The sequence below is a fragment of the Scylla paramamosain genome, chromosome 19, assembly GCF_035594125.1.
Source record: "Scylla paramamosain isolate STU-SP2022 chromosome 19, ASM3559412v1, whole genome shotgun sequence".
In the NCBI taxonomy this organism is placed as follows: domain Eukaryota; kingdom Metazoa; phylum Arthropoda; class Malacostraca; order Decapoda; family Portunidae; genus Scylla; species Scylla paramamosain.
Genome location: NC_087169.1, coordinates 11,509,635 through 11,532,582, shown reverse-complemented (window position 1 = coordinate 11,532,582; position 22,948 = coordinate 11,509,635). Strand labels below are relative to the sequence as shown.

The following is a 22,948-nucleotide window of genomic DNA, read 5'->3' as shown; positions in this document are numbered from 1 at the left end:
AGTTTATGAACATATATAACGAGGGTGTAAGGAGATTTGTCCCGAAGATAAGGAAAAAAGTTAGGAAGCAGGAGTGGTTTAATAAATATGTGAGGAAGCAAGGAGGAAGAGAAATCTGACCTCAATCAAATGGAAGAAAAGGAAAATAAGTATGGGAAAAATATAAAAGGAAGAGAAATGAATACTCAAAGGTAAGGAAAGAAGAAATATTGAAAAAGATATTGTGAACAGATTATGGATGAACCAAGGATGTTCTACAGATAGGTGAATAGTAAAATGAAGAATAAGAAGAGGTTAAACAAACTGAAAATAAATGGTATGCATGTTGAGGAAACAGAAATTGCAGAGGTTTTGGATGACTAATTTCAAAATGTCTTCACTAAAGAGGGAACATTTGATAGACTAGTGATGGCAGATGTGAGAGTAAGAGGACTGAGTGAAATTGCGGGTAACAGTGGATGAGGTAAGAATAATGATGGAAGACTTGGATGTGATTAACTCCTGATGGAGTAACTAATTGGGTGCTGAAGGAATGCAGACATCAACTTGCACACAAGGTTTACAAACTCATCATCATTACCAACTGTAGTGGCAAAAATGTGGGAAAGAATAGTGAAGCAAAGATGGAGTGAATATCTGGAAAAGAGAGAGATATATTAAGAGACAGACAATTTGGATTTAGGAAATGAAGGTTGTGTTCGACGAATTTAATGTGGTTCTACTCCAGAGTCATAGATATAATACAAGAACGAGAGGGATGGGCAGATTATGTTTATTTGGACTTAAAGAAAGTGTTCAATAAGGTGCCCCACAAGAAACTGCTGTGGAAATTAGAAACGTTTAGTGGGCTGAGAGGAGCACTCCTACATAGGATCAAGTAACTTTCTGAGAGGTAGGGAAATGAGAACAGTGGTCAAAGATAGGAAGTCACCATGGAGAGAGGTTATTAGTGGTGTCCTGCAAAGGGTTGGTACTAACACCATTAATGTTTGCTATCTATGTGAATGCTATGATGGCAGGGGTGAATAGCTACATGAGTCTATTTGCTGATGATGCAAAATTGATGAGAAAAGTGGGGTGGATAGAGGATTGTGAAATTCTACAGGAAAATCTGAATGTGATTTGGGATTGGAGACCATGGAGTTACTGTCACTGATGAGCTCTCCTCAGAAGTACATGTAAGAAGAAAATACAGGGGAAACATATAATTTGGTATGAAACATAAGAGCAGCACTCAACTACCTGGATGAAGAGATGATTAGGAATTCAGTTGTGACAATGATAAGACCTCATTTGGAATAAGTGGCAGTGATATGGTCTCCAAGCACTAAAAGGTACAAAGAAATTAGAGAGAATACAATGAGCAGCGACAAAGTTGCCTCCGACCCTATCAGACTTATCGTATGGAGAGAGAGTAAAGAAAATAAACCTGCCCATCTTGGAAGAAAGGAGAGAGAGAGAGAGAGAGAGAGAGAGAGAGAGAGAGAGAGAGAGAGAGAGAGAGAGAGAGAGAGAGAGAGAGAGAGAGAGAGAGAGAGGAGAGAGAGAGAGAGAGAGAGAGAGAGAGAGAGAGAGAGAGAGAGAGAGAGAGAGAGAGAGAGAGAGAGAGAGAAGAGAGAGAGAGAGAGGAGAGAGAGAGAGGAGAGAGAGAGAGAGAGAGAGAGAGAGAGCGAGAGAGAGAGAGAGAGAGAGAGAGAGAGAGAGAGAGAGAGAGACCTGATTGCCTTATAATGGATTTTGTTGGGCAATGAAAAATAGGACCACAGTGATCTGGTGATGAGAGACTTTAGAAGCATAAGAGGACATGAGAAGATGAAGAAAGGTGTGTGTTGAAGGAATATTAAGAAGAACAGTTTCCTGCAAAGGACTGCAGGAATCTGGAATGAGCTGCAAAAACTAGTAAATGCAATAGCTATACATGATTTTAAGGAAAACTAGATAAGAGTAGATAATGAGATGGGATAGCATGAGCTTAGACTCCTCTACTCGTAAACCACAAGGTAATACTAAATACACACACACACACACACACACACACACACACACACACACACACACACACACCATCCAGCTGATTGGATGCATCCACAGCAGCTCCAAGGTTTTACCTTGGTTTTGGTTATGCAGGAGGACAGAGCTCAAGTCCTGTCTCCATAATAGGGAATTGTGTGATGTCTGAGTGCAGGGGAAGTGGTGTGAAATGGGAAGTGGCCAAAAGGGTGAAATGGGAGAGTAGTGAAAGGTAAACATTGTCACTGATATCAACAGGGAAGATGGTGGCCAGCACGGTAAATGTTTTCGAAGAATTCAAGGATGAGGATCTCAGTGTAGCCCATACAAATAAATGAATGTAGGAAATTGAAGAAAATTTGAAGATATGAGAAAAATATGTAACTTAGTAGCAATAGTAAAGATAGGAAAGAAAGAGATAGAGGTGGGTGGTGACAATGTAAAAAAGATATCCAGTGATATAACAGAGATGAAGATGAGGGAAATAGAAAGCAAAAAACAAAGAAATGAGAGAAGAGGTGACAAAAAAAGTGGTCTTAAACAAGTACTGTGAAGTAATCAAGAAACTCAAGGAAGAGAACAAGGAGTTGAAGAAAGCTTTACATGAGAGATTAAGGCTGGAAAAGTAAAAGAGTAAGTGACAGAGGAAGTCAAAACTTGGAAAGAAGGGAAAGAACAACAACAAAAGGTGGACATGGAGGAGATAACAAAGCAACAGCAACAGCAACACAATGAGAACATGGGAAAGCAAGTGATTAAAATAATAAAGGAAAGAAGTAATCTTGTGAAAGACACAGTACAGAGGAAGATGTGTGTGGTGGTATATGGGGTCAAGAGGAACCCACCCATGAAAATAGCCAGAGAGAAAGAAGAGGTGAAAAGGGCTAAGGAAATTATAGCAGAAGTGGCAGAGGAAGGAGAGGAGATAGTTGAACAAATTGAAGAGGTTTACAGGATTGGAAAATATGATGAAAATGGAACAAGACCAGTGAAAATAAGATTCATGTCACAAACAGCAGCAGAACATGTGTTACAAAGAACAGAAGTAGTAGAAACAAAAAGGAAAAAGGACAGGACATGGAGGAAAATGATGAGAAATCTGGACAGAAATACTAGGGAAGAATACAGAAAGGCAAGGAAAGGAATGAATATGGTGTAATAAGAGAAGAAAGAAATTTTGAGTGACAGTAAGAAAATGCGAGGAAGAATCCAGACTCTTCTACAGATACATAAATGGAAAAATGAAACATAGGGATAACATAAACATGTTAAAAAGAGAAGGAAGAATTTATGAACCTATTGAGATGAGTGAACTAATGAATGAGAGTTTTCAATATGTTTACAAAGAAAACTGATTTTGTGGCACTGAAAGTGGTATCAAAGAATGAGAGATACAAGTAAAGAGACAAGAAATCAAGAAACTGCTGGAAGTGCTGGATGTTAGAAAAGCTATGGGACCAGATCAAGTAAATGGATGGGTATTACAAGAATGCAGAGAACAAATGAAGGAACCCATATGGGATATCAACAGCTCATTGAGAGAAGGAAAAGTACCAAAGGAATGGAAAAGAGCTAACATAGTGCCAATATACAAAGGTGGAAATTAAATGGAACCACTAAATTATAGACCAGTGTCACTAACAAGTATTGTAAGCAAGCTTTGTGAAATAGTAATTAAAGATAGATGGTTGCAATATTTAGAAGATGGAAATATAATTACAGAAAAGCAATCTGGATTCAGGAAAGGGAGATCCTATGTCAAATCTACTGAGCTTTTATATGCAAGTAATAGATGAAGTGCAAGAAAGGGGCAGATGGGTTGATATGGCATACCTGGATCTCACAAAAACATTTGATAAGGTTCCACACAAAAGCCTTATGTGGAAGTCAGAGAATGAATGTGGACTAATGGGAACAACATTGAGATGGATGGATGATTATTTACAAGGGAGGGAAATAAGAACAGTAATCAGAGACAATAATTCAGATTAGTGCAGTGACAAGTGGGGTACTGCAAGGATGTCTTGGCACTTATTATGCTCCAAATATATGTAATATATGAGAGGATCTAAATAGTTATATAAACCTTTTTGCTAATGATGCAAAAATAATGAAAACAATAAAGAATGAAAATGACAGCAAGGAGTTACAAGAGGATATTGACAAGATACATGCATGGAGAGAAAGATGAGAACTATAATTTAATGCTAGAAAATGTGATGGAAACAGGAAAAAGTAAAAAGAGACCTTCATGGAATTACAACATGCAAAGAGAAATAATAACGAAAAGTAATGAAGAAAAGATTTGGGAGTAATGATCCAGGACACACTATCACCTTTATGTGCCATAAATGTAATATTCAGCTCTATGTAGAGCTTATTAACAAACATTAGGGTGGTATTTAACTATTTTGATAAAGAAATGATGAAGAAAATTATAACAAACATGATACATCCTAAATTGGAATATGCAGCAGTAGTTTGGGCTCCACATAGAAAAAAAAGATATATGGAAACTGGAAATAATATAGAGGATAACAACAAAGATGGTACCAGAATTGAAAGGCTTGAGCTATGAATAAAAACTTGAAGAGATAGGATTACCAACACTACAAGAGAGAAGAGAAAGAGGAGACCTGATAACAATGTAGAAATTAGTAAAGAATATAGAAAGAATAGACAGAAATGACTTTGTACCACAGATGGAGGAGGGAGATGGACAAGGGAGCATGGGAAAAAAATAAAGAAGAGTGGATGTTTGAGCGACATCAAGAAATACAGCTTCCCGTATCAAACTTTTGAAGTCTGCAATGATCTGAAGGAAGAGGTGGTTGTGGCAAACAGTGTACACATGTTTAAAGAGAAACTGGATAAATATGGTTATGGAGACAGGACAAAAATGAGCTTTGGCTTGTTCCCTGTACAATACAACTAAGTAAATACAAATAGGTAAACACACACACACACACACACACACACACACACACACACACACACACACACACACACACACACACACCATAAGAATAAGGTTTGCAACACAGGTACAAGAAGAAAGAATTAATGGGTCTTGGAGGTTGTCTAGAGATGAAGGATACAAGAATGTATGGATAAACAGGGATATGGATGAGACTGAAAATTTGAAGCAAAAGGAGCTGGTAAGTAAGGCTAAACAAAAAAATGAACAATGAACAGTGGAGGAAAAGATTTTCTGGAGAGTAAGAGATATGAGAATAAAGAAATGATACATCAAACAGTAAGTAAGGTATATTATACTAATGTAAATGGATTAATGTCAACTAAAATGGAATTAAATGAGTTACTAAGCAGAACTGCACCGGATGTTGTTGTATTGTGGGAGACAAAATGAAAAAATGAATGGGGAACTCCTGACATTGGTGATGATAAATATGATTTACAGATGAAAAATAGAAGTGACAAGGGAGGAGGTGGAGTGATCATTCTTACTAAGAAAATGTGTTAAAGTGGAGAAGGTAATAAAAAGTGAAAACAAATCTGAAATTCTACAAGTGATGATTAGAAGTGGAAATGGAAGGATAATTAATTATGTAGGAGTGTATGTGCCACCTATGACCAATGCTTGGCAAAAAGAAGAGCATGAAGAGATGTTGGTAGATGTGTTAAAAGGTCTTGAAAAGATAGTGATGGAAAGTAGTGATATGGTTCTTGTTGGTGATTTTAAATGTAAGGAGATAAATTGGGAGACATTGACAACTACTGGAAGTGAGAACTCATGGAGTAATAGACTATTAAACTGGGTGGTGGAAAACTTGATGACTCAATAGGTTGATTGTGTTACCAGATTTAGTGGAAGAGATAAACCATCAAGACTTAATTTAGTGTTTACTAAGGACATGGAAATTATTGAAACTATACACTATGATAGCCCTCTAGGTAAAAGTGATCATGTGTTGATGGAATTTAATTTGAAAAATGAAAATGTAATCATTGATGAAAATTATAATGTGAAAAGATTTAAATATAGTAAAGTTGACTTTGAAAAATTAAGAAAGTACTTTGTTGCTGAGGACCGAAAAGTCTTTGAAGATGAAGATGTTTGGGAAAATGGGATGAATTTATAAGGATATATAATTCTGCTGTGGAGAAATTTGTACCTAGAGGAGCGAGATGTAGAAAGGGTATTGGTTCAATACAAAATGCAAAGAGGCTAGAAATTGTAAGTCAAATGCTTGGAATAGATGGAAGAAGAGGAAAATTGAGACCAGATGGGAGGAATATACTGATGTTAGAAATAAGTATGTTGAGATAATAAGAATGGAGAGAAGAAAATATGAAAGAGATATAATAGTGTATAAATGAACCCAAACTATTCTTTAGACATATCAATGGGAAGAAGAAGGTGTATCAAAATTGAAAGTTGAAGGAAAAATCTATGAGGATGTACAGGACATGGTTATGAACAAGTTTCAGATTGGTATTTACTGTGAAAGGGGAGTTTGATGCTGGAAAGGATAAATTGGTGAGGAGTATACTAAGTACAGTCCCAGTCAGTTATGCGGAAATACTTAGGATGACGGAAGAACTTGATGTAAATAAAGCAACTGGCCTAGATGGAGAATCAAACTGGATATTGAAGAAATGTAGAGAACAACTGGCTGATAAAATTCACAGTCTAGTGGTGACATCACTATCACAGGGAAGAGTACCAAAAGATTGGAAGAGAGCAAATATCACACCAATATTCAAGGGAGGAAATAAGGAAAACCCACTAAATTATAGACCAGTGTCCTTGACTACTGTTGTAGGAAAACTATGTGAAAGAACAATAAAGGAAAGATGGATGGAACACTTGGAAAGAGATAAAGTTTTAGTGAATTGTCAATTTGGATTTAGGAGGGGAAGATCATGCTCCATGAACTTATTTTCCTTTTATTCGAGGGTAGTCGATATTGTGCAAGAGAGAGATGGATGGGTGGATGGTGCCTACTTAGACTTGAAGAAAGCGTTTGATGAAGTACCACAATGACGATTGCTATGGAAGATGAAAAATTATGGAAAAATTGGAGGAAGCCTGCTGGAGTGGATGGAGGATTATCTGAATGATAGTAACTAGTGGTGTTCCACAGGGGTCAGTGTTGGGACCAATAATGTTTGTAATAATGTTTGTAATATATGTGAATGACATAAATGAAGAAATTGATAGTTATATGAACTTATTTGCAGATTATGCTAAGCTGATGAAAAGGGTAGAAAATGTAAATGAATGTATATAACTGCAACATGATTTACATAAGATAAATAGATAGGAGTAAATTTTGGCAAATGGAATTCAATTTAAGTAAATGTAAAGTAATGGAGTTTGGTAAGAGCTAGAAAAAATACAATATCATTGAGATGGATGGTGTGAAGTTGAAGAAGTCAAAAGAGGAAGTGGAATTGGGAGTAATGGTTACTGAAAATTTAACTCTGGACAAACACATTGATAAAATTACCACAGAGACAATGAATTTATTAAAAGAGTAAGAGAGGCATTCTCATATTTGGATGAAGGATGATAAAAAGTTGTTGATTTCCATGATAAGACCAAGATTGGAATATGTAGCAGTGGTGGAATATTATAAAATTAGAAAGAGTACAAAGAGCAGTCACTAAAATGGTTCAGGAGTTGAGTAAGTCAACCTATGAAGAGAGATTAAAAATGATGGAAATTCCTACCCTTAAAAATAGGAAAGTGAGAGAGGAGATTTAATAAACATTTATAGAATGATAAATAGTACGGAAAATGTGGATGAATGTTTTACAAATTTAAACACACAGAGTTCAAGGGGACACAGTAAGAAATTGAAGAAAGTTAAATGTAGAGGAGATATCAAGAAATATAATTTTCCTCATAGAAGTATGAACAAATGGAATGAACTCAGTGAAGATGTGAATGCTGTAACTGTCTATGCTTTTAAGACCAAATTGGAGAGATACAGAGACGGGATACTATGAGATTATTCCCATCCCGTAAACCACAACTAGGTAAACACACACACACAGTCTGGGTCTCCCTCCTAACCTGGTAGCATGGCTAGCCGACTTCCTCACAGGGAGGTGTCAGGCCGTTCGCTATCAGGGCTCAGTCTCTTAATTTCCAACAGCTGACATGTGGGATCCCCCAGTGGACCAAGATAGGTCCACTATGCTTCCTCCTCCTCATTAATGACACCCTCACTGACACCCCCATTAACTGGAAGTACAGTAAAATCCCTCTTATCTGGCATCAACGGGACCGCCAACATGCCGGATACTTGAATATTGCTGGATACTTGAATAGAAGTGAAATTATGTCCACAATCACCACCCTACACTCACGCATCTTACCATAACAAAGATCAGCTGATCTGATCAGCTGCTTGAGTGTAAGCACAACACGCTTCCTCTTTTCTACAACTTTAGGCATGATGAAGGCATCAGGCGATAAACAGTGCACACGCGGGACTGAGTCACTGAGTAAACACAGTGCAGTGGGCCGCGGGTGACGCGAAGCAGTGCGCTCTGGTGGCGAGGGGACAAAGTATGCCTCGCGCGGGAATTTTAATCGATTTTATGAGTACACATTGATTTTTTATTGATTTTAAGGCTCGGGGAAAAATGTGCCAGATACTTGAAGCTGCCGGATACTCGAATGCCGGATGAGAGAGATTTTACTGTATGTGGACGACTGCACCGTGGGCGTCCCAGTTTCCACCAAGAACCCGGACTACTTGCCACTGCAAGCAATTCTGGAGTGACTGCAGACGTGGACGGAGGAGAGCAGGATGACCATCAACCACAGCAAAACTGTGGTGATGCATTTCTGTACCTCCTCTGTACCCTCTCCCCAGCTCACAGTGGGCCCTCACCCCCTCCAGGTGGTCCGATGTGCCAAGCTTCTCGGAGTCACAGTGGATGACCAGATGACCTGGAAGCAGCATGTTGCCAGCACCATAAGATCAGCTACCTACAGGCTGTACATGCTGCACAGACTCAGGTCGCTGGCGATGCCGACAGACGAGTTAAGGTGGGTGTACCTCACCTTCATCCTCCCCAAACTCATGTATGCCTCCCCAGCGTGGTCCTCCTCCCTCACACACACTCAACAGCTACAGCTGGAGAGTGTGCAGAAAAGGGCGTGCAGGGTCATCCTTGGCCCTGCCTACACCACCTATGAAGAAGCCCTGATAGTGGATAGTCTGTCCAGACTATCCACCAGGCACCGTGAGGCTCTGGAGAAGTTTGGAAGGGGACTACTGCATCATCCACATCTCAGACACATGCTGCCGCCTGATGTGCCTCGCCCAGTCCGTGGCACCAGACACCAGAACAAGATAACGCCCCTAAAGGTGCCACGCACGGACCGTTACAGACTCAGCGCGATTCCCACCATAGTGCGAGCCATCAATCAATAGTCCCTTCTAGATCAGACTTACCTTTAGGATTAATGTTAAGTATTTCCCCGCCCCCTCTGTACATTTTCAGTTTGTTAACTGCCTAAATAATAAACTGTCTATTATTATTATTATTATTATTATTATTATTATTATTATTATTATTATCATTATTACACACACACACACACACACATGGTGGTGGTTGTGGTGGATGGACATGTCTGCCTTGGCTCCAGCTCCTACCAGAACCTAGACAGTATGTACAGGGTTAAAGACTGCTCAGTCCTGTATCCAATATAGATAACAGAATAAAGGAAATAGTGTGATAAAAATAACTAATGAAAGGAATATTTTGGAGCGGCAGTGGACTTTCCCCAAATGCAAACAAACCACCTCACTCATGGTCAAGATCAAGATGGCACAATGGCTATCACCTCATCAAGGAAGCACTGGTGATTTTCTGGAATTCAGCAGTGATGAATGAATAGGAAGGAGGTTATGGAAAGTAGTAGAGCATTATGTAAAATCAAGAGAGATGAGAGAGTTGACTGGAGCAGTGAGAAATTGAAAGTTGGATATGAATATTGAGGATATGAAGAGTACTGTGAGAGAACTGAGGGAAATCAAGCAATGAGAGAAGGAGAGGGAAGATGAAAACAAGAAATTAAGAAAGGAGGTATAAAACTTGCAAATCAAAATACTAAAAAAGCAGGACTGAGATTACAGCTTTAAAAAGGGAAAATGAGAACTGAAAAATAGACTGGAGAAAGAGAATAAGCAGACTGAGGATGTCATGAGAGATAAAGTCATCATAAATATGATGAAACATGAAGCCCATAGCTGGAAGAAGGAGAGATAAAAACAAAAGATTGATATGAAGGAAATATTGAGGCAACAAAATAAGGAACATGATAAGCAGATTGGAGGAAGCAGATTGGAGGGGAAAAAAAAAAAAGTTAAGATAAGAGAAAAAAGAAAATAGTAAGAAATACAGTACATAAGATGTGTGTTGTGATATTTGGTGATAAAGAAAAGAAATTACCCAATATGACTGTAAGAAAGAGAACAAATAAAAAGAGTAAAGGAGATAGCAGCAGTAGTGAGTGAGGGAGGGGAGGAAATAATAGAGTAAACAGAGGAGGTTCAGAGGATTGGCAAGTATGTTGAAAATAGAATGAGGCCTCTAAAAATTTGATTAAGTACACAAATGGCAACAGAAACTGTAATGGTAAGGACATGGAAACTGTCAAAGGAGGAAGACATGAAAAATATATGGATAAGAAAAAAATTAAATGAGGATGAGAGGAATAAATTGAGCGAGATGAGAGAAGTTGAAGCAAAAAATGAAGAAAGGACACATAATTAAGTGAAAGAATTTGTATGGAAAACTGTGGATTTAAAGATAAGAAAGTGGTGGTTGAGGGAAGAGGAGCAACAATAGAGAGGGAATATAGCAAAATTGAGAAGGAATGTAGCATATTGAAAGTTATGTAAACAAATATAGGTGGGATTGTGTCAAGTATATTGGAACTAAGGGATATTCTAAGAGGTAACAACCTAGATGTTGTATGTTTAGCAGAGACCAAATTAAATGAGAAAATACAAATAAAATTTGAAGAGGAAGAATATAACATTTGGAGGAGATATAGAAAAGATAAAGGAGGATAGAGGAGTGTTAATATTGGTGAAGAAGGATATCTTTGTTGAAGAAGTGGAATATGGTGATGTGATGGCATAAGTTTTAGACATTGTTGTTAAAGACGGCAAAAAGAAAAAAAGAGAAAGATTATTGTAACATATATATCCCCCAAAACAAACGCATGGAAGACAAATAAGCATGAGATGATGCAAGAAGTGTAGAAATGTTTGGAAAATATGATAAAAAAAAAAAAAAAAAAAAAAAAAAATAAGGTGTTGGTTATGGGTGACTAATTGCAAGAATGTAAATTGGGAGGAGTTGGAACTAGGGGAGGGTGCAGATTTGTGGAGTGAAGAGATAATGCAATCAGCAATGATGAATACTTTGGAGCAGTGGGGAGATGAAGCTACAAGATATAGAGAGGAACAGCCTTCAGTACCTGACATAGTATTTAGCAAGAAGCTGGAATCCAGGCCAAATATGAAGTATCTGCCCAAATTAGGAAAAAAGTTACCACATTGTAATAAAGGTTAAATTAGAAGGGATAAAAGCATAGGATTGGAAAGAAGACTACAGAAATGGCAAACTAAACTATGTAAAGGCAAATTTTGAAGAAATAAAAAAAAAAAATTATGGAGGTATAAAGTAGGATAACTTGTAGAAAAACAAAGATATACAGACAAAATATGAAGCACTATTAGATAATTACAATGAGGGAGTGTTTAAATTTGTATTAATATACAAAGTAAAAAAGAGCTGGCATTGTTGGTATAATGCCAGATGTGCAAAGGCCAAAAAGGACAAGGACAGGGCATGGAAGAAGGTGAAGAAGCAGTGGAATGAAGGAAATAGAGAAGAATATAAACAAGCAAGAAATTAATATCTTAGGGCAAGAAGAGAAGAAGGGAATTTTGAAAAGGATATAGTGTAGGAGGAACCAAAACTTTCCTATAGATACATAAATGGTAAAATGAAACATAGAGACAGTATTGTTAAGTTAAAAAGAGGAGGAAGGGCATATGAAGATAACGATGAGATGAGCGAAATTATAAATGAGAGTTTTAAATCCATATTTAAAAGGGAAGCAGATTTTGTAGCTCCTACAGGTGGAGTGTCAAATGAGGGGTTACATGAAATTAAGGTGAAAAGTATGAAATCTATAAGCTGTTGACTGACTTAGATGTTTGAGAAGCAATGGGACCAGATGGTGTGTCACAGTGAGTATTGAAAGAATGTAGAGACCGACTGGTGGAGCCAATCTGGAATGTAGTAAATAGTTTGTTAAACGTGGGAAGAGTGCCTAAAGAATGGAAAAGAGTCAATATAATACCCATTTATAAAGGAGGTGATAAAATGGAGCAGCTAAACTACAGACCAGTATCATAAACTAGCATCATAAGTCAACTCTGCAAAATTATAATTAAAAATAAATGAGTACAGTATTTAGAAGAAAATTAGATAATTACTGATAAACAACTTAGATTTAGACAAAAAGATCATGTGTTATAAATCTGCTGAGCTTCTATACAAGAGCGATAGATGTGGTGCAAGAGAGGTGGATGGCTGGATAAAAAAAAAAATAGAAAAAAAAAAAATGACAGGGTACCACACATGAACCTACTGTGGAAATTGGAAAATGTAGGAGGAATAAAAGGCAAAATATGATGTTGGATGCGAGACTATTTGAAGGACAGACAAATGAGAACAATATCAGAGATAATACTTCAAGCTGGAGTGAGGTAACAGATGGAGTACCACAAAGATCTGTATTAGCACTGATTATGTTTCAGATATACATAAATAATATACAAGAAATTTTAAATAGCTACCTACATTAATATGTTTGCTGATGATGCAGAGTTACTAAGGATTATAAAGAGCCAGAAGGATTGCAAGGAGTTAGAGAGATTTGGATAAAAATTTATGCTTGGAGCCTAGAGTGGAAACTTGAATTTAATTCTAAGAAATGTCATGTGATGGAGATAGAAAAAACTACAGGAAGACTTACATGGAACTATAAAATGGGGGAGGATATGATAATGAAAAGTAATAAAGAAAAAGATATTTGGGGGTGATTATCCAGGAGACACTGTCACCAGAGAAGCATATGAGTGTGATTTTTTGTTCTACATATAGGATGTTAAGTGATATTGCAGTGGCTTTTATCTACATGGACATGGATATGATGAAAAAAAATAATTATAACCATGATACATCCCAAGTTAGAGTATGCTGCAGTCGTATGGTCTCTACACAGGAAAAAAGAATATAAGGAAACTGGAAAGAATACAGAGGACAGCAATGAAGATGGTGCCAGAATTGAAGGAAAAGACTATGAAGAGTGACTAGAAGAAGAGATTAATAACAATGGAAGAGAGAAGAGAAAGGGGGGACTCGATAACAATGTACAAATTGATAAACCACATGGAAAAAGTAGACAGACAAGTTTTGGAGATGCATATAAATGAGGGAACAAGGTGTACAAGAGAACATACAAAAAGACAAAGAATAAGTGTCTCTGTGACATCAAGAAACATAGTTTCCCATACTGAAGCATTGATCTCTAGGAGTGGTTTAAGTGAGGAGGCAGTTACAGCTGCTAGTGTGAGAAAATTTAAAGAAAAATCAGATAACTACAGATATGGAGACAGGACAAATGAACTTTAGCTTGGACCCTGTACAATACAACTAGGTAAACACACACACACACACACACACAATGAGTGAAGGTTAATATGGAAACTGAAGAAATATAGGAAGATTGGGATCATCATTATTAAAATGGATGACAGACTTCTTGATGGACAGAGAAATGAGGTAGTTAGAGGCAATAAGTTGAAATGGAGATCAGTAGTAAGTGGAGTTCTGTAAGGATCTGCACCAGTTATGTTTGCAATACATGTAAATGACATGATGGATGGAGTGACAAGCTACATGAGTCTCTTTGTTGATGCTAAAATTATGAGAAATGTAACAAATGAAAAAGACTGTGAAGCTCTGAATCAAGACCTAATTAAGATAAATGAATGGTTGTTGAGGTGGAACATGGAGTTTAATGCCAAGAGACGTAGTGTGGTGAAGTTTGGAAAAAGTGCGAGAAGAACAGAAGGCACCTACTATTTGGGAAATGAGAAAATTACAATAAGATCAGAAGAAAAAGATCTAGGAGTAACCATTTCTAATAAACTGTCTTTTGGGAAGCATGTAAACAAAACCAATGGAGAAATATATAATCTGCTGAGAAACATCAAGATGGCATTCTCTTACACTGATGAAGATATAAAAAAAAAAAAACTGGTAACAACAATGATACATCCAAGACTGGAGTATGCAGCATTAGTGTGGTCACCAAGTTTGAAGGAGGATATCAGGAAGCTAGAAGGAATTCAGGGAGCTGCAACTAAAATCCCTACAAGCCTAAGAGGGTATAGTTATGAAGAGAGGTTGATGAGATTGGGCTTGAATACACTGAAAAAAAGGAAAGTGGTTATTTGATAGCACTATACAGAATATTGAAGGGATGGAAAACCAGGTTAGGGATGATCTTGTGATATCAGATACAAGAGGTACCAGAGAACGGAAACTGATAAGGAGTTTTAGCAGAAAAGACATCCAAGAAACATAGTATTCCTGACAGGAGCATAGCAGTGTGGAATGAATTTAATGATGAGACTGTGTGTGCCAAAACAGTCCATAAATTTAAAGAAAATTTAGATAAAAGTTGATAAGGAAACACTCCAATCCCTCAGGATCCCCCTTGGGGGAGGTGCCTCTGGAGTTTTGTCTTTGTTAGTTGGGAGTACCTGAGGAGGTATTTTGCTGATTTTCCTTGGAATGACTACTGCTTCTGTGTCAGAGACCTGTCTTTATGTGCCGAGCACATAACAGAGGCGATAGTGTCTGACATGAAGGCACATATTCCTCACTCTTTTTCTCAACCTAAACCTTCCAAACCTTGGTTTAACACAGCCTGTTCTTGTGCTATACGTGATAGAGAGGTGGCCCATAAACAGTACTTGAGCCTTCCATCACCAGAATCTTATGCACTTTATATTTTTACCTGGAACCATGCCAAGTCTGTTCTCCAACTAGCCAAAAACTCCTTTATTAATAGAAAGTGTCAAAATCTTTCAAGATCTAATTCTCCTCATGACTTCTGCCACCTAACCAAAAACAACTCCAATAACTTAGCTGCTTCTTCTTTCCCTCCTTTATTTTAACCAGATGGCACCACTGCTATCACATCTATCTCTAAAGCTGAACTCTTTGCTTAAACCTTTGCTAAAAACTCTACCTTGGATGATTCAGGGGCTTGTTTCTCCCTCTCCTCCACCCTCTGACTACTTCATGCTACCTATTAAAATTCTTTGCAATGATGTTTTCCAAGCCCTTGCTGGCCTAAACCCTCAGAAGGCTTATGAACCTGTTCTCTGAAACTGTGCCTCTGTGCTTGCACCTTGCCTAGTCAAACTCTTTCAACTCTGTCTGTCAACAACTACCTTTCCTTCTTGCTGGAAGTTTGCCTAGATTTGACCTGTTCCTAAAAATGGTGACCATTCTAATCCCTCAAACTACCATCTTATTGCTTTAATTTCCTGCCTATCTAAAATTTTTGAATCTATCCTCAACAGGAAGATTCTTAAACATCTAACACTTCCTATCACCCACTCTCTTCTTATTCAATCAATGGTCTTAACCAAACTACCTGTCCTATCCACTCCTACACTGATGATACCACCCTGCACTTTTCCACGTTTTTTTGTAGATGTTCAACTCTTCAGGAAGTAAACAGTTCATGCAGGGAAGCCAAAGAATGCCTGACTTCTGATCTCTCTTAAATTTCTCTGATTGGGGCAGAGCAAGCTTGGTATTGTTCAATGCCTCAAAAACTTAATTCCTCCATCTATTAACTCACACAACTTTCCAGACAACTATCCCCTCTTCTTCAATGGTACTCAACTGTCCCCCTCTTCTACATTGAACATCCTTGGTCTGCCCTTTTCTTTATAATCTAAACTGGAAACTTCACATCTCATATCTAGCTAAAACAACTTCTATGAAGTTATGCATTCTGAGATGTCTCTGCTAGTTTTTCTCACCCCCAGCTGCTAACTCTGTACATGGGCCTTATCAGTCCATGTATGGAGTATGCTTCACATGTCCATTCATACTGCTCTTCTGGACAGGGTGAAATCAAAAGCTTTTTGTCTTATCAACTCCTCTCCTATAACTGACTGTCTTCAGCCTCTTTCTCTTTGCTGCTATGTTGCATCTCTTGCTATCTTCTACAGCTATTTTCATGTTAATTGCTCTTCTGATCTTGCTAACTGCATGTCTCTCCTCTTCTTGTGGTCTCGCTACACAAGACTTTCTTCTTTCTCTCACCCCTATTCTGTCCACCTCTTTAATACAAGAGTTAACTAGTATTCTCAATTATTCATCACTTTCTCTGGTAAACTCTGGAACTCCCTGCTTGCTTCTGTATTTTCTGTATTTCTATATTTCCATTTCCTATGACTTGAATTCCTTTGAGAAGGAAGTTTCAAGACACATCCTTCAAGTTTTGACTACTGCTTTGGACCCTATTCTGGGACTGGCATCTTAGTGGGCTTTTTTTTATTGGATTTGTGTTGCCCTTGGCCAGTGTCCCTCCTGAAAAAAAAAAAAAAAAAAAAAAAAAAAAAAAAAAAAAAAAAAAGTGTGGCTCTTGTCCTGTATTTCACAACTAGATAAACACACACACACACACACACACACACACACACACACACACACACACACACACACACACACACACACACACACACACACACACACACACACACACACACACACACACACACACACACACACACACACACACACACACGCACACACACACACACACACACCTAGAAAGATACAAGTACTTTGGTGTAAGTACACTCACTAATACTGATAGCATTCCTAAAACATCATAATTCATCATTCAATCAGTGCACTTATAACATATTATGATGCAAGACAGACTGGGTACTGTAGGCATGAAGTAGAATCAAGATCAAGAGTGGACGAGAGGAGGAGTGTCATGTGGCAGTGAACACAAGACATCTCACTACTATTGCTACTACTACTACTACTACCACTATTAACACTAATACTATTCAGGGACACTAAAACCATATACACAATTCACAACTCTCCATGCCTATCCTACCTGGTGATGGAGTTCCAGAGTCCACCACCTTCATCATTTTCATCAGAGAGGAGCTGCATGTGCTGCTTGCCGGGTTTCTTGGCTACCCTGACCTTGACGACGTGAGACTTGAAGCTGCCCATTACTACCTGCACATCTTCTGAGCCTGCTGGAGTGTCTGTGCCCTCATGGCTGTGGAAGGCAAGAACACAAGCATCATTCAGTGTGACATTATGAACTGGAGAACTGATCAAACCCCAATGCTATAGATATGAACACAGCACACAGCAGCACTCACCTGGCAATGGAGTAGATGTCGGCTGAGCGTCCATGGCGCAGCTTGAGTAGCCATGCACCAGGGTTGGCCTTCAGCTGGAAGTAACCTAAGTTGGCCATCACTATTGTGTCCACCTGAAAGCAGAGGCAGGAAGGGTGTATGAAAACATGCATCCATTATTGACATCGGCCCCAGAGTACTTCCAAATCCTTGAGACTGAAGAAGAGATGAAACACTGCAATCTAAATTTCTACAAAGAAATGCTTTGTCCCTTTTGTAAAATAAGGTTACAAAAAAAATACCAGGGTATATCAACAGCACTCCACAAGGCCAAGGTACAACTCTACACACCATCACTGGCTGTTTATTATTGCCGAGAGTGAACTGCAGGCCTCTGGGAGGGTTTCCTGAAGACTGCTCAAAACAATGTCCCTCAAGCAGTAGGTTTTCCAGCTCAAACTCACTGGAAAGTAAAGAATGGAAAAACAGATAATTTCAATTAGTATCTGAGTGATGGCATACTTCACAAACTTATACAACTTTGTAAGTTACAACCACCCCTTTTGAGCTATAAAAACCACATTCAGAGCATTACAAACCATAATTGCTCCTCTTCATAATTTTACAAGGGAAAACAACTCCTTTTCACAACTATAACTATTATTTTTACAAACTATAACTGCAGTCTTTCACAACTTTGCAAGCTATATACATTTCTTTTCATATTACAACCCATAACCATTCCCTTTCACAATTTTATTAATTCTCTATTCCTTCACCTGTGAACACCAGATTCTACAGACTCCAGCTTGATGTTGTCCAGGTCATGAATGGACTCCACTACCTCCACCAGCCAGTTTTCTGGTGGATGGTAGTTCTGGGTGAGAATTGGGGACTCAGGGATGCTGGTAAACCTAGCATGAGGTCCTGGTGCCAGTTCCCCTCCTTCAGTGAACAAGGGTTCTGGTTCCAGGACAAACCGGTAGAAACTGTGGAAGGACAAGTAGTGATGAGTGAAATGGATAAGTACAGATATAAAAAAGAAGATAATATGATGAATGATGGTATTTGGAAAATTATGGAAAGATGATGAGGCATTATGAGTATAAAGGGACTGTAATGAGGGATCTTGGAAAAATAATAAAGGAATGATAATATTACAAGATACTATGGAGTTGTAAACAGAAGAAAACAACAATGCCATGCTTTTAGCCTTCATAATAAGAGAAAATCCATGAAAACTTTCTAACCACTCAAGAAAATAATTTAATTTGATATTTGTATTTTCTTCAAAAACACCTCTGTAATCCACATTTTAAGATTCACATGACCAATAAGCCTACAAACCCTAATAACATAATCTTATGCACACAAATGTTAAAACCTCACCTTTTGAGTGGCATTTCCGAGTGCTTCTCCCGGGCATTCAGAACCACCCTTATATTTGCATTGACCACCTCCTGCAGCACCAGTAGTATGGGGCCTAGTTTCTGTGCTGCATTGGAGACTGGGTCACATACAGCCACGATATCAAATGCCGGCATCTTAGGATCCCTTGCAGGTATCTTGACCACTGAGTATTGTTCAGCACGCAGATTTATGTTGGTGCGACCCTTGGATTGTGGCTTGGTCTGCAGGATGGCGGCCACCTTCATGATCATGTCATTTATGTTCCCCTTTGGAAGTGAGTCTGAAAGTTTGATTTATTTGTTTAGGTTCTATTAGGGAAAAATGTGGGAAATATACTCTGCTATTTCCTTCAATGCTTTATTTTTTTGTAATTAATTGAAGAAAGATTTCTGGAAAATATTGTGGTATATTTCATTAAAACTGTAAAGAATATGATGAATAAAAATTTTGTAAATATATGTGAATTTGGGAGATATCTACATATCAATATTTAATTGAATTGCAAGTGTTTTTAAGAATCTCTCTCTCTCTCTCTCTCTCTCTCTCTCTTTCACCTCAGTCAATCAATAGCCACGCATCATACTACTCTGATAAGATGGACCTAAGCCAGGAAATACATATCCTTCTGATACAAAATAACAAAAATGTGTATGGAGACCATTTTACCTTCTGCCTCAAGCACTTCTGTTATCTTCTCCCCAAGAGACGACTGGAAGTATTTCTCCAGAAGCCCAAAGTCTTCTTGCACAAACTTTTCAGAAGGCCGCAGTGTCCCCAGCATCCTGCCATTAGCCAGCACTGCCCGACCCCCAGGGGACAGTGACAACACCTGTATCATCACACATGTTAGTACACTGTGTTGGCACACTTGGGTACTTTTAACAAATACACTACAGCAAAGCCTGGTACACCTAACTGGTATAATTGTGTCAAAGTTTTCAGTTTCTTTCCTTCACTATGATGCATTAACATGACACTACACCTCCCTACTCTGAAATGTTATTTTGTCTTACCATGATGCATGTGTATGAACTGAAAATATTTTGTTTATTCATGTTCTAGACCTCCTAAATACTTAAAAAATGCACAACAAATACCATATTTCCCATAGAAGATGTAAGATCATTAAGACAGAAATAGTTCACAATGCATAAATATCTGCTTATTATTATTAAAAATCATTCATGTATTTCAAGGCATTACAAATCACTGTCCCTGCTGTTGTTTCTGACTCACCTTACGAGCGTAGGCCGAGTGCTTATTGAACACGTCATCTTTTAGTGCTGAAAGTCTGGACAGGAAAGCATCCATGTCCAACCCCTAAAGGTTACAAAGATGAAAGAGCATTACAAAAACTGATATCAATAACTCTCAATTCTTCCCAGTAAGAGCTACATTTACTGTAATCAATCATGTTTCCTTCTAATAAATATTTAGATGTCAAATAAAATGTATCAGCATAAATATCACAGGCAGAAGGTAATATAGTAAAGTAGGGTACACGACAACACCTGGTTGTTATAAGGTACAACTGCAATAATGCACAGAAATTCTAATAAATATTTAATCAGAATAATGAACCAAAACTGGCATAATGAACTGGCATAATCACCACTTGGGTGAGCACTGGAATTTCAATAAATATCTAAACGGAATAACAGATCAAAACTGCCAAGACAAACTTGCCATTTGTGCTGGCACTGAAATTTTAATAAAAATTTAACTGGAATGACAAACTAAAACTCACAAGATTAACTCACTAGCTGTATGAGCTGCTGCTCGCCTATCTGCTGCCTGTCCCTTCCTCCCTTTTCTCCTTTCCTCTCTCTTGTCTCAAACCTCCCTCCCCTCCACCCTTATTTTTCTGAAATGAGGAACTAGGGAGTGATACCTCTCTCTCTCTCATTCATTTTATGTTATTTTTGTTTCATCCTTTCTCACTCTTGTATACATAATTCCATTTCCACTCTCAATCAGTCTCATTCTATCTAGCAAAAGAGAGAGAGAGAGAGAGAGAGAGAGAGAGAGAGAGAGAGAGAGAGAGAGAGAGAGAGAGAGAGAGAGAGAGAGAGAGAGAGAGAGAGAGAGAGAGAGAGAGAGAGAGAGAGAGAGAGAGAGAGAGAATGCCGACAGTAGGTAAATGTGACCGATACTTATCAAAGCAGTACTTGTGGTGATAATGTGCGTAACTTTGGATGTTAAGAATTTAGGACCAGGCGGGTGACTCAGGAGGGTATTGTATATATTTGATGTCTCAAATGTAGTACTGCAAATGTGCTCATTTTGATTAATTTTTTCAAAGAGTGTGGAACTTTTTATATTATTTTCTGGTTCCCTGGAACCAATTAATTTTTCTCATAAGTTCTTCTGTCACCATAATGCACATTGCCATAAAAAATGCTACACTGGAACGAATCATGTTTGTTGTCATGTACCCCACTGTATTTCATTCATAAAAATCAAGCTTCAATTTTATTACAAAAAGAATCACCAAATACAAGGATATTCAGATAATTTTTCTCTCACAATATTACTCCACACAAAAATGGACAAAGTATAAAAACCACTCACAGTTATTCCAAAGTCTGACCATTTCTTAGAGCCATCAAGTATCTTTCTGGCATTCTCCTTCACCAGCACTTTAGCCAAGAACTGTCTGGCCACAGCAGGAGCAAGGGTGTTTTGGGCAACTTCTACAGCACGGCTGAACATTCCTGGGGTGATCTTGGTGGTGTTGAGATTGTGTACAGCATACACACGAACGCTGTTGCTTTCCCGCTGAGGAGGAAAAAGTGTCAGACTGGCAGAAGGAAAGGCAAATGCGGATGTGATACAGTAACAATTTACTTCACACTCAGAACCCAAGTGATACTGACTGACTGACCAAATTACTGATTGAAGATGCCACATGATCATAGAATCCCAAGACATAAAGGTAAAAGACAATGGAAAAAACAACAGGATCACAGAGTGCCAAGATATAAAAATAAAAGACAATGGAAAACACAAAATCATAGAGTGCGAAGACAAAGATAAAAGATAATGGAAAACACAAAAGGACCAAAGAATGCCAAGATATAAAAGCAAAACACAATAGAAAACACAATTAACCAGGTACTTGAAGGCCTTAAGAAAAAGTGCCCACCCCCTCCTCTAATGACTGACTGACTGATTGATTAATTTAATGAGCTGCAACAACTGGATCAGTGTCCCATGACAAAAAGCAAAATACAACAGAAAACACAACTAACCAGGTATTTGACAGCCTCAAGGAGAAGTCCCCGTCCCTCCTCAGTGTCTAAGTCAGCTACTATCCACACAGTAAGGGGCCGGATGGCTGGCTCTGTCTTGGTGGAGAGGTAGTGGAAGGAGTTGGTCATGATGGAGGTCATTTCTGTGGCCTTGAGGGCAGAGAAGTCTTCCACAGTTATAGCTGAGATTCTCAAGTTTGACTCTCCTGTCATGTCCACATATGATGAACTCTTGGTGCTGAGAATTCTGTCATTAAGCCTGATGAATGGAAGAAAGGAGGGATGAATGTTGCTCATTATTAAAAATGATTATTAAAATTATTAAAATTAAAATTATTATTAAAATGAGGCTGGTAGACAGAAGAAAGAGAAGGAACGAAGGAAGGAAGGAACAATCATGGTTTACTAATGAATTACATTCTATAAATTTCAATATTTCTTAGTCTGATGCATATTCTAATACTGCTCAAGAACTGTCCAAGCTGTGTGACTGATTTTTTTTTTTTTTATGTAAGAGGGCCACTGGCCAAGGGCAACAAAAATTTGAAATAAAAAGGGTTCACATAATACCAGTTCCCAAAGAAGAAATACCAAGTAGAATAATCAAATAATAGAAGATAAGTGTCTTGAGACCTCCCTCTTTAATCAGTTCAAGTCATAGGAAGGAGGAAATACAGAAGCAGGCTGAGAGTTCCTGAGTTTACCAGAGAAAGAGGTGAATGACTGAGAATACTGATTAACTTTTGCATTAGAGAGATGGACAGAATAGGGGTAAGAGGAAGAAAGTCT

The 22,948-nt window shown here is 38.1% G+C and overlaps 1 protein-coding gene across 4 annotated transcripts in view; it reads right to left on the bottom strand.

The window, feature by feature from the left end:
- LOC135109630 (UDP-glucose:glycoprotein glucosyltransferase 1-like) overlaps positions 1 to 22,948 on the bottom strand; it is a 71,282-nt gene that overhangs the window by 10,514 nt on the left and 37,820 nt on the right. For all 4 annotated transcript variants that reach the window (XM_064021070.1, XM_064021074.1, XM_064021071.1 and 1 more), the window contains exons 11-19: positions 22,160 to 22,418; positions 21,480 to 21,686; positions 20,145 to 20,228; positions 19,575 to 19,737; positions 18,888 to 19,188; positions 18,278 to 18,487; positions 17,850 to 17,961; positions 17,520 to 17,632; positions 17,243 to 17,413 (exon numbers count right to left, since the gene is read on the bottom strand). In XM_064021070.1, the coding sequence (XP_063877140.1) occupies positions 17,243 to 17,413; positions 17,520 to 17,632; positions 17,850 to 17,961; positions 18,278 to 18,487; positions 18,888 to 19,188; positions 19,575 to 19,737; positions 20,145 to 20,228; positions 21,480 to 21,686; positions 22,160 to 22,418 (1,620 nt within the window). The remainder of the gene's footprint in view (positions 1 to 17,242; positions 17,414 to 17,519; positions 17,633 to 17,849; positions 17,962 to 18,277; positions 18,488 to 18,887; positions 19,189 to 19,574; positions 19,738 to 20,144; positions 20,229 to 21,479; positions 21,687 to 22,159; positions 22,419 to 22,948) is intronic.